The 12,462-nt window shown below is 45.2% G+C and overlaps 1 protein-coding gene and 1 non-coding gene across 2 annotated transcripts; both read right to left on the minus strand.

Annotated features, from left to right (window-relative positions):
• Nucleotides 1-1,864: 1,864 nt before the first annotated feature.
• RPS3A (ribosomal protein S3A) lies at nucleotides 1,865-10,700 on the minus strand. The gene is made up of 6 exons (XM_006262649.4): nucleotides 10,590-10,700; nucleotides 9,588-9,691; nucleotides 8,196-8,383; nucleotides 4,758-4,966; nucleotides 3,824-3,933; nucleotides 1,865-2,027 (listed from the first exon to the last, which is right to left on the minus strand). The coding sequence occupies exons 1-6, from the start codon at nucleotides 10,649-10,651 to the stop codon at nucleotides 1,906-1,908; spliced, it is 795 nt and encodes a 264-aa protein (XP_006262711.2). The 5' UTR covers nucleotides 10,652-10,700; the 3' UTR covers nucleotides 1,865-1,905.
• LOC132248929 (small nucleolar RNA SNORD73) lies at nucleotides 3,487-3,556 on the minus strand. The gene has a single exon (XR_009460400.1). It is a non-coding gene; the product is annotated as a small nucleolar RNA SNORD73 (small nucleolar RNA).
• Nucleotides 10,701-12,462: the final 1,762 nt, after the last annotated feature.

Raw genomic sequence — 12,462 nt, forward strand, 5'->3', positions numbered from 1 at the left:
AACTGGGGAATTAGATATTAAGTAACTAACAATGGCTCCAACTGCTGGGCTAAGAAAAATGTTTCCCTTCCTGATTGTGTTTGCAAGACAGAAGCATGAACTCTGAGCTGTTCATTCGAAGATTTGTAAACACCTCTTCATGAGAAGAGCTGGGGAATCCGATTGGACAGTTGACCTGTAGATCTCACGAGATGTTAATTTGGGCTGATGATTGTCTAGATTTTGATAAGGTAAAAAACAAGGGACAAAAATTATTTCACCTCCCCTACTTTTTCACCCTTGACACACAGCAGGGCAACTTTTTTTTTTTTTTATTGTGGACTGTGGTGTGAAAGGTATTGAAGTAGACAACCATTAGGATTTTTTGGGTAAATGATTCCAGGGGACTGGACTTAAAGGGTCCTAGCTGTGCCTTCCAGGCCTATGCTGCAAAAATCCTGTTAGGTGTACTTGAAACCAATGATAACACCCCAACTGATAGACAAAAAGATACAGGTTCATCCTGGCTTCATTTTGAACACAAAAATCCATTTTTATATTTGACAATATACTGGAGAGTTAACAGTAATCTCTCTCAAAATCCTGCATAGCTTGAGGAAAATCAAGAAAAGCAAGTTCAACACAACCATAACTATGCAGCTCTTACAAGTATAGAGAAGCATGGGAGCTACACAAATGCCGGGGAGACGGGTCAATGCGATTCCATTTCTGGTTAAAGTGCATTTTTCCCCCCTTCACGTGTCAGCATTCCAAATTTTGAAGCAACTTCAACTTTCTATGCTCTCGCATAAAACAAAGAGAAGACTGCTGTCCTGTCATACATCAGGCTATCTATCAGTGGGTAGCCTCAAATTTGTACAGGGGAGCATATTGATCCAGCTCCCTTCCTCTTTGAAACAAAATAATCCTTAGGCAACAAATACCACTACAATACACCAATACAACTGGTTTCAGAGAGTAGGCTGTTTCAATAGCATTGTATTCTTAATATGCTGTATGTACCAGCAACGTAACATTGGTAAGTGTGAGTTTGTTTTTTTTGGCTCTGTTAAAAGTTTACCTTCAAATGTAAGAGATACTGTAACAATTAATTTTGGTCCAGTTTATTTGTGGAAGCTGATCGGATTATATTATAAAACAGCACACATGCTTAACTTAAACAGCATTAAGATGTTTGGACTCTATTCTTCCAGACAGAAGGAAGTTATTACCAAGCAGTGCTGTACACTTTTCCGTTTTTTGTGCCCCAGAAATCTAATTAGCACTGTTCCAAGCTCTGAAGAATGACTAGAGTGTTACACATACCTTCCATTAGAAGTTCCAAAACAGAGCAGATAAATGAAAAACTGTTTCATTTCTGGAGTTTGGACAAGTTGGCTATTTTTGTTAAATCTTTAAAGCAGTGGTTTTCAACCTTTTTTTCATTTGTGGATCCCTTTGAATTGTTAGTGTGGGTATTCACATTCTTTTGAATTATACTAGTCATATTTGCAGACCCCTTAGACAATCTTGTGGACAAACCTTTGCTTCCACAATAAAATAACTGGCTTTAAAACCTCATTTCATCTATAGGCAGACACCAAAATTGCCTTGGGGAAAAGGATGCTATCAAGTGAAAGGTTACAAATAGTAAGTTGAAGCATACATGTGTAAGTCTTGGGCCCAGTTAAAAAATGGATGAATTTCAGAAGTGTATCAAGCAGTTGTGTGCTCCAGACTAGACCTCTTCCACTAAGAAAGCTACAGTTATGAAGCACAGGTCACATTCAGTCAGTACCATGACAAAAGTACCACTACTCATGATGAAAAATACCCCACAGCCTGTGTAAACAGTTTCTAGTATTACCACACATAGATGCACTACTTCTGTACATTAATTTTTATTTTTGTATCCAACTTTGATTTTTAGACAGACTCTTGCACGGGGGGCTCATATCCGTCGGCTCGCTCTACTTTGGTGCCTGCCTCATCCCCAGAAGGCTTTCCAGCACCGCCACCTTCACCATGCAGTTCCATCAGCTTGCCCACTTAAAAGAAAAAAAGTAGTAATATTTAAGTATTAAGTATTAAGCAACATATATATTTAATAAAATTACAAGCGTTATGCTCGAATTGCTGACTTAATTCCATGTTATCTACAGAACAGTGAACTAATTAAAACACCAGAATATTAATGTACATCTAGTCTAAACACCTGTTGTAATGGCTTCCCATGGCCTTAAGCAGATACATTTGTAGCAAGAAATACACCCTTTTAGTGCAGTACAAAGGGACCATACAGGCATTCAAGCAGGTTTTTGCATTAAAACATGGTAGTTCCATGAAGGGTTAACGCTTTAAATGATTCTTACTGCCCCAGGGAGGCAGAGCTGGGTTCACAGATCACTACAGAATTGCACTGCTTCCTGTTTCCTTGTCGGCAAGAGGAAGTCCTTTCTGCCCAAGGAACACAGGGTCTCCAAGGTGGATTCCTGCTCCTGCCTTGCCAAAAATACCCGTGTTCCTATTGTATTAATATCTCTGCCATTACCTAGCAAGCCAAGCTGGAGAAAGGGCACCAAGCAGGGGGCTTTTCCTGTGCATTTTTGAACTGGGAACTTTTGAGAGGCAAATGTGATCAATGATAGATGATCTATGTGGGCACTTGCCAACACAATAAGCTGAATGAGCACAGAAGCAGTAGTGGCAGGCTCCGACTGTGCTGGCAGGAGTACAGCATGTGCCAGACCTGCCAACATTGGACTTTACATACTAATCTTTTCTGCGTTCATTTCCTTGAACTCCTGTTTTTCCACAACTTCACTAACTAGTGCCCTTAATCAAAATCTGTCCTTAGGAAATAAAGCTTAACTATAGACCTATTCTGTTTGTTCCTCCACTTATTTAAGAGGATCAGCTAAGATTCACTTCACTAAAATTATTTCCTATGGGGTCTGGAATCTGGATCAGGAGCCACAGGTAGCAGAGGTCCACTGTAGTCTGGAAGTGAAACTGATTAGCCTTTTTGGCCGTGGAAATGGAAGAGGTGCACTCCCAGCACACCTTGGGAGTGGTGGGCAGGATGACCCAGGAGGTATCGTTCTACAGGCAGCCATCAAAAGCCCTTTCCTCTGCATTCAGCTGTCCTTGGAGAACCTCCACAAGCTTGAGGGGAAGCACGCTGGGGATCACTGCATACCATCGTCCTTGGCTGCAAAGCGCTAGCAGTACAGGCCCTTGCCATGCTATGCAGCACTCCAGACAGCAAGATGCTCGAATGCCTATATGCCCTTACCACACTTCAAGAAATTTTTAGCATGGCAAATGAAAATCATCCATATCCCAGATGTATTCACGCAAAGGAGCTGCACTGGTTTTGTGAGCTTAGACCATTTAGTGCAATTTCATTTTTCTAATGGGTTCAAATAAACTGAGCCTAGTTGCAAAACCCAGCTACTTGCATTGCTCTCGTTACACAAACGCAACCAATAGCCTGTATTTTGTGGGAATGTCAGAAAATGGGAAAGTAATATCATTTGATATCATCTGGGACCGAAACATGTTGTCATCATTCATTCCCAAGACAAAACACTGTATTTTTAGTTGTGTTCAAGTAAGAATTCTAACTATAGCAAAATAAATTATCATTTATCTGACTTCACAGTTTGGACACTTCAGCAGTAAAGCTAAAGGAAAAGCTGTTTATTACCCCTAAGTAATTAAATATACAATAAAGCTTTCTGTGGACTTCCCCCAGTTCAAAGAACACGAAACCTGGCATCTGTTAACACTACTTTAGGGTGTCCTACCTGTCAGAACTCAATACACAGAGGTGTTAACTTACACTCAAACTTGGGCTTCTTCAGCATCTTGACTTTGCGGACATACACATCATGAAGAGGGTAAATGGACTGACAAGCCTTTTCTATATCTTTGCCAATGCTGTCTGGGATCCTGAAAAAGTTAAATAATATTTCAGTATGTGAGCTTCGGTACTGTGTGTTAGCAATACATGGTGTTACACCTAAAATAGAAATTCATTAAGACTAGTATTCAGCACACCAAAGCTCACCAACATCTTCATGATTTTATATTATAAAATATGTAGTTATTCATGGGCAGGATCTACATCTTTTCTGCCAAATGGTTTAAAAAGTAATACTATACAACCTACTCACCTTTAAAAAAGCTTCCAAAAAATATTTAGGAGTGCATTTACACACCTACTGCTAAGTCTGACAAAATTACTGGCATCTTCATATTTTGAAAGTTTTCAAGTCTGCCAAAAGATTTCTGTGTGGTAGTTTCTAAAATTCTGATTTTAGATTTATACCCAACAGTGAATTTCACTTGTAGCACAGACAGTACATGTATGTGCAAGTATGTGTGCGCATGTGAGAAATGGTAATTAACAAGCTTTCTTTTGTGGGAAGGGTAAAGAAGGGCAGGGGGAAGAAAAGAATGAGACATTCTTTAATTCTCAATTAAATATAAAGTAAGTTGTTGAATCCACTGCCAACCTTCATTAAGTCATTTTACAGGGCAATAAATTATTGATTTAGTCACTTACATTTTTTTATTTCCAAAATCTCAAGCAATCATTTTTTCACCCTACCTGTCCACACAAATGCTTATAATAATCTTATAGGATTAGCACTTTTTAAAGTGTGAACCTCCTTCCTTTGAGACAATGCAAGTAACTTATGCAAACCCAATGAAGTATAGAATTGCAATTATTTCTCCCAGTTAAAAATAAAACATGAAAAAGCAAAACATACAGCTTGTTGACAACTTCTTTCAGGTCATTAGTTTGCACCTCTCGAGTCATAATTTCCATCATCTTCTTGCGGATTTGGCGGACCTGCTGGTGCTGGGCATATGAGGTTTTACGGATCTGGTTGTTACGCTTCTTGGTAAAACCAACACAGAAAAGGCGCAGTAGATAGCCATCGGTAGTTTTGACGTCAACATGGGCTTCAATCATTGTCTAAAAAAAGTTAAACGTGCAATTCAACCTTTTGGTTAGCACCAAAGAAGCAGTCAGTTTCTCAGAACCTCCAGTGCAACATTCCTTAAATCAGTGATTCTCAACTAGGGCAAGATCCCTTCATGGGTGCCATGGTTTGGGCAGCTAGATTCATAGATTCATAGATGTTACGGTCGGAAGGGTCCTCAATAGATCATTGAGTCCGACCCCCTGCATAGGCAGGAAAGAGTGCTGGGTCTAGATGACCCCAGCTAGATACTCATCTAACCTCCTCTTGAAGACCCCCAGGGTAGGGGAGAGCACCACCTCCCTTGGGAGCCCGTTCCAGACCTTGGCCACACTAACTGTGAAGAAGTTCTTCCTAATGTCCAATCTAAATCTGCTCTCTGCTAGCTTGTGGCCATTGTTTCTTGTAACCCCCGGGGGCGCCTTGGTGAATAAATGCTCACCAATTCCCTTCTGTGCCCCCCTGATGAACTTATAGGCAGCCACAAGGTCGCCTCTCAACCTTCTCTTGCGGAGGCTGAAAAGGTCCAGTTTCTCTAGTCTCTCCTCGTAGGGCTTGGTCTGCAGGCCCTTACTATACGTGTGGCCCTTCTCTGGACCCTCTCCAGGTTATCCACATCCCTCTTGAAGTGTGGCGCCCAAAACTGCACGCAGTATTCCAACTGCGGTCTGACTAGCGCCCGATAGAGGGGAAGTATCACCTCCTTGGACCTATTCGTCATGCATCTGCTGATGCACGATAAAGTGCCATTGGCTTTTCTGATGGTTTCCTCACACTGCCGGCTCATGTTCATCTTGGAGTCCACTAGGACTCCAAGATCCCTTTCCACCTCTGTGCCACCCAGCAGGTCATTCGCTAGGCTGTAGGTGTGCTGGACATTTTTCCTCCCTAGGTGCAGCACTTTGCATTTCTCCTTGTTGAACTGCATCCTGTTGTTTTCTGCCCATTTGTCCAACCTATCCAGGTCTGCCTGCAGCTGTTCCCTGCCCTCCGGCGTGTCCACTTCTCCCCATAGCTTTGTGTCATCTGCAAACTTGGACAGAGTACATTTCACTCCCTTGTCCAAGTCACTGATGAAGACATTAAAGAGTGTCAGTCCAAGGACCGAGCCCTGCGGGACCCCACTGCCCACACCCTTCCAGGTCGAGACCGACCCATCCACCACGACTCTTTGGGTGCGGCCCTCTAGCCAATTTGCCACCCACAGGACTGTGTAGTCATCCACATCACAGCCTCTTAACTTGTTCACCAGTATGGGGTGGGATACCGTATCCAAGGCCTTCCTGAAGTCTAAGTATACGACACCCACCCCTCCTCCTGTGTCCAGGCGTTTCGTAACCTGGTCATAAAAAGAGACTAGATTGGTCAGGCACGATCTGCCTGCCACGAACCCGTGCTGGTTTCCCCTCAGCATAATTTGCCCTGCCGGGCTCTCACAAATGTGAGCCTTGATAATTTTTTCAAAGACTCTGCCAAGGATGGAGGTGAGACTGACTGGCCTGTAGTTGCCCGGGTCCTCCTTCCTCCCCTTTTTGAAAATGGGGACGTTAGCCCTTTTCCAGTCCTCCGGGACTTGGCCCGTGCGCCACGAGCGTTCGAATATTCCCGCCAGTGGCTCTGCAATGATGTTGGCCAGTGCCTTCAGCACCCTCAGATGGAGCTCATCCGGGCCTGCCGACTTAAGGCATCCAGTTCTTCCAAGTGCCTCTGCACCATCTCAGGGTCTACGTATGGAAGTCTGGCGCCTTGCTGCCGTCTCTCTACAACCCCAGTGAGAGACTTGTCGTGTCCCTCACTTAGGAACACTGAGGCAAAGAACTCATTGAGGAGTTCAGCCTTGTCCCCCCTGTCTGTCACCAATTGTTTCTGCCCATTTAGCAGGGGTCCTATTCCTCCCTGGGCCTTTCTTTTACTCCCTATATATCTAAAAAACAATTTCTTGTTGTCTTTTACTTGGGTTGCCATCCTCAGCTCCATGGTAGCTTTGGCCCGCCTAACTGCCTCCCTACAAGCACGAGCAGAGGAGGTATATTCATCTTTAGTGATCTCACCCTGTTTCCACTTTTTATGTGCTCCCCTTTTGGCCCTTAGGCTGCCCTGGATTTCTCTAGTCAGCCATGGAAGCCTCCTGGCCCCTTTCCCTTTTTTGCCTCGCTCGGGGATCGTCTTGCTTTGTGCCCGAAGGATCGTTTCCTTAAGGCACAGCCACCCTTCTTGGGCTCCCATCCCTTCAAAACTCCTACTCTGCAGTGCGTCCTTGACTAATCGCCTGAGTGAATTGAGATCAGCTTTCCTAAAGTCTAGCACTTTCACCCTACTAGTTACCTTACCCACTTGACGTCTTATGTTGAATTCTATTATTAGGTGATCACTGTCTCCCAAATGGCTACCGATCTGAGGTCCCCTATCATGTCATCCCCTGTTGCCAATACCAGATCCAGTATGGCATTCCCCCTAGTGGGACCATGCACCTCCTGTGTCAGGTGGAGGTCCCGTACACAGGTTAGAAACCTGCGTGAGTGATGGGACCTTGCTGTCTGCGTCTCCCAGCTAAGAGCACCCTAGTGCCCTGTGCTTGCTGCACAACCTTCCCCACCTCCTCCTCCTGGAAACAGGCATGCAGAACAATTCAACCCAACCTGTACACCCGTTTCCAGGAGATGCTGAAAAGGAAAAGGCTGCAGCACAAACCAGTGCTCCTAAAAGGACTTTGACAGAACTCTACTGAGGCAGAAGCCCATGGATGCTGCAGCCCTTTCAGTCTGGCTGCACACAAGGCACAGGACCACTTTTATCTGGCAGCAGTGGCAGCTCTTGGTTGAGAACCACTGTGATAAGTTGAGGCAGCACAACTATGGTTCTTAACTGGGGATACTGCCACATTCATAAAAGTTGGTAAAAGGTGCCCTGAGACTTGATAGGGGTTGAAAACCACTGCCTTAAACTAATACTCAAGATCTGTTAATCACCTTCCCCACAAATTTTTAAGTTTTACAATAACAAGCTCCAAAGCGATTAGAAATTCTACTCAAGTTTAATTAGAAGCACATTAGTGTCACTTGCATTTCTTAATAGAAAACGATATTTGGAATGGTGTAAAGGCTATTATTCTATTAATGGAAAAAGTAAGGCTATAAAGGCTATTATTTTAGTATGATTTTTAGAAGCAATGTGTTACTATGATAGTATCTGAAGTTGCAAAGGTACATCAGCGTTACTTACCTGCCACTTCTTGACCATGGAGCACATTTTGTCACGTGTTAAGTCCATTCCATGGAAGTTGGTCAGACAGTTTTTGCCCTGGACATCTTCAGTAATCAGCTTGAATTTACGGAAGGCAACTTCATCATTCTGCAGATCAGCAAGACTCACTTCAAATACACGCCCCTTAAGTCCATCAGAGGCAATTTCTATATACATATGAAATAACATTTTTTGTTAAGATTAAAAAGGAATAAGAAAAAAACAGTTTTGAAACTTCATTTGACAGGCCTCCATTAGTAACTGCATTACATATCAGCCTTTCTACAAGTTGCTTTTACACAGTCTGGTGAAAAGACAGAAAAACAGACAACTAAGACCTAAAATTAAAAAACCCATGTTTAAAAAAAAAAAAGTTTCTTGTACACTTACACCTTTGTGTGCAACATTGTTCCTTGATGGGGAATCCTCTCCTTCTAGCTTTCAGTTTCCTTGGGAACTAGTTCATTACTTAGTTTTCACATATGCAAGACATCTGAGCAAGAACTGTGTGCTCCTTAAATGCTATTACTGCTATACTCATGATCAATAAATATATACTCCTTCATATTCCAACATTGCAGTATTGGCAGGATTCTTACTCTCCCAAGTGCTTAGCCAATTCGCACTTAATCCATCCTAATGTTTTGTGGCCGCTGTCCCAATTTCATTGTTCATATCTGGCAGAGGTGCCCTTAATAGAATGCAGTAATCTAGGTATGGCATCATTTTACAGGGGAGAACTGTTCAGCACTATCTGGGATCCCTTGAGATGCTCTTGACCAAAAGGCAGTTGTTGCTCCCACATTCCAATGAAAAGCTTGCAGGTAACTGGCTAGTCAGGACCACAAGGTGTTTTGCAGTTCCTGTGTGTCCCCTCCCCCAAAATATTAGTATTATTTTTCCTCAAATTCATACAAGTAATTTCCCCACCCAAAATGCTAACCTTTAACAGGTACTCCTCTCGATTTACTTCATCTGTCATACTTGATCAGATACCTAACTAGGGCAACTTAATCTGAAGAGGTTCCTCTAATCAAATAGAGAAAACCATAAAAATTCCTAAAAAACAGCCAACATGCTTCCATACAACTTGACTAGTTTGTCAACCAAGACCAAACAGCTAACTTTGCATGTCAAGAGATGTTTATTTAGAAGGATTGGGGGGGTTTTGTTTTTTTTTTTTTTTAACTTTTTCCTTCTTAATGGGACAGCACTTAAGCCTGGCCTTCAGCAGACAATCAAATCAAAAACTCAAAACATTAATAAACAAATAAATTTTAAAAAATCTCCACCCAAATCCTAAGGTTACTCAATACTTGTGCTGCGCTCCATTATCTGCACTAGCATGCTTTAACAACACTAAGCACTCACTGGTTCCTTGGGTCCTGGTGACGAGTGTCTTCCCAATGTTTCTGATATTAAACATTGCTGGTGCCTTGACATCGTACCAATCCTTCTTTGAGAAGGGATCGACCCTTAATTTTCAAACAAACAAAAAAAACAAGCTGATTCCCACTTATTTTTCATATATAAAAATAGACAGAAAGCCAGACCCTCCCATTTAACATGTACAGCCTAAGTATTCATTACCACGTTTCTTTATCACAGATGCTAAACCTTACAGTGCTGTATTAGTAATGCAGGTTTAGGTCCCCTCCAGTCAGAGATGCATTCAAAAGCAGTGATGCCCAACCTTTTTTTTTTTTACCCAATGGGCCAGATGAGTGCCAGGTTGGTCTACAGGCCAGATCTGGTCCACAGGCCTGAACCAGTTGCACGGACATAGGAATTTGGCTCCAGGGAGTTGTGGCTGCATTAACTGCCACCACCCCGTGGCCACCAAGTCTCCAAATCTGTAGGGAGCCCCCCAGGCCAGATGACATGGCTCTATAGACTGGATCCGGACCGCGGGCTGAGCACCCCTGCATTAAAACAACAAACACTTGCAAGGCCCAATCTCATACAGGCTGACAAGGAAAGAAAAAGAGCCAGGCTTGCAGCTATTCTGGGAAGGGGGGACCAACGCAAAGTGCCACTCGGCAGCTTGAGATCTCACTCCTAGAGCGATATACCAAGGCTAGCGTTTAGCCGGGGCAGCAGGAAGCCAGGAATTTGTCTAGCTGGGCTGGGACACACAGGCCCTGTGAGGGCTCTGCACTGACCGCGCCGGGCCCCTGCCACGTGCAGGGCCAGCGCACTCCTGGAGCGCGCACGCGCCGCCGGCCGAACGCCCCAGCCTCGCTCTCGTCCCGGCCGCGGCCGCCACCGCCGCCTCCCGCCGGGCGCCCCCGCAATCCGCCTGGCATCGCGGCCATCCTGCCGGCGCGGCGCCAGGCTCCCGGCCCACCGGGCTCCCCGCGGCCCGCCACTTACACTTTCTTCTTGGCGCCTTTCTTGCCGCCCTTGGTGAGCCGCTTGTTCTTGCCAACCGCCATGGTGCCGCCCCGGAGCCAAAGAGGCCGAGCGCCACTCGTCCCGCGAGATTATACGAGAGTCCGAGTCACGCGAGAGTTCTGCCTGCCGCGCTCTCGCGGGATCTCGCAGCTTTTCACGCCACGGCTGCAGAGCTTTCGCTCCCTCCTTCCCTCCAGTGTCCTCTAGTGGCCGGAGGGCGCGAAGTGTGATCGGCTTCTGGGGCTGAACCAAGTGAGGCTTCCGGGTCTGAACCACTTTGGGGGGGGGGCGGTGTTGCAAGCAGGTTCCCCTCACCCGCCACAGCTGGCACCTAAGGGCTCTGGCGGCAACTGCAGGGTGTTAGAAACCGTGGCTAGGCCCTGTGAGCTGCCTCTTCTCTTTCCTGGATCAAGAGCAAAAATAACACCTTAATTGCTATTGTAATAACGATAGTGATTGTAATTGTAATAAATAATACTACTATAGGTGTCGCAGTTGTAATAGCAAACATTGCAATTGTAATAATGGTAAACAGTAATAACAGCGGCTGCAATTGTGAGAGTGATCATTGCAACTGCTATGATCTTAAGTAATAAGTAGCAGTTGTAACTAATAATCATTGCAATTGGAATAAGTAATATGTAATAAAGTAGTGGTTGCAACTGTTACATAGATGTTAGGGTCGGAAGGGATCTCAATAGATTATCGAGTCTGACCCCCTGCATAGGCAGGAAAGAGTGCTGGGTCTAAATGACCCCAGCTAGATACTCGTCTAACCTCCTCTTGAAGACCCCCAGGGTAGGGGAGAGCACCACCTCCCTTGGGAGCCCGTTCCAGACCTTGGCCACTCGAACTGTGAAGAAGTTCTTCCTAATGTCCAGTCTAAATCTGCTCTCTGCTAGCTTGTGGCCATTGTTTCTTGTAACCCCCGGGGGCGCCTTGGTGAATAAAACCTCACCAATTCCCTTCTGTGCCCCTGTGATGAACTTATAGGCAGCCACAAGGTCGCCTCTCAACCTTCTCTTGCAGAGGCTGAAGAGGTCCAGTTTCTCTAGTCTCTCGTCATAGGGCTTGGTCTGCAGGACCTTAACCATACGAGTTGCCCTTCTCTGGACCCTCTCCAGGTTATCCGCTTCCCTCTTGAATTGTGGCGCCCAGAACTGCACGCAGTACTCCAACTGCGGTCTGACCAGCGCCCGATAGAGGGGAAGTATCACCTCCTTGGACCTATTCGTCATGCATCTGCTGATGCACGATAAAGTGCCATTGGCTTTTCTGATGGCTTCGTCGCACTGCCGACTCATGTTCATCTTGGAGTCCACTAGGACTCCAAGATCCCTTTCCACTTCCGTGCCACCCAGCAGGTCATTCCCTAGGCTGTAGGTGTGCTGGACATTCTTTCTCCCTAGGTGCAGCACTTTGCATTTTTCCTTGTTGAACTGCATCCTGTTGTTTTCTGCCCACTTGTCTAACCTATCCAGGTCTGCCTGCAGCTGTTCCCTGTCCTCCGGCGTGTCCACTTCTCCCCATAGTTTTGTGTCATCCGCAAACTTGGACAGAGTACATTTCACTCCCTCGTCCAAGTCACTGATGAAGATATTGAAGAGATTCGGTCCAAGGACTGAGCCCTGCGGGACCCCACTGCCCACACCCTTCCAGGTTGATACCGACCCATCCACTACGACTCTCTGGGTGCGACCCTCTAGCCAATTCGCCACCCACCGGACTGTGTAGTCATCCAAGTCACAGCCTCTTAACTTGTTCACCAGTATGGGGTGGGATACCGTATCCAAGGCCTTCCTGAAGTCTAAGTATACGACACCCACCCCTCCTCCTGTGTCCAGGCGTTTCG

This window comes from Alligator mississippiensis, chromosome 2 (genome assembly GCF_030867095.1).
Source record: "Alligator mississippiensis isolate rAllMis1 chromosome 2, rAllMis1, whole genome shotgun sequence".
Classification (NCBI taxonomy): domain Eukaryota; kingdom Metazoa; phylum Chordata; order Crocodylia; family Alligatoridae; genus Alligator; species Alligator mississippiensis.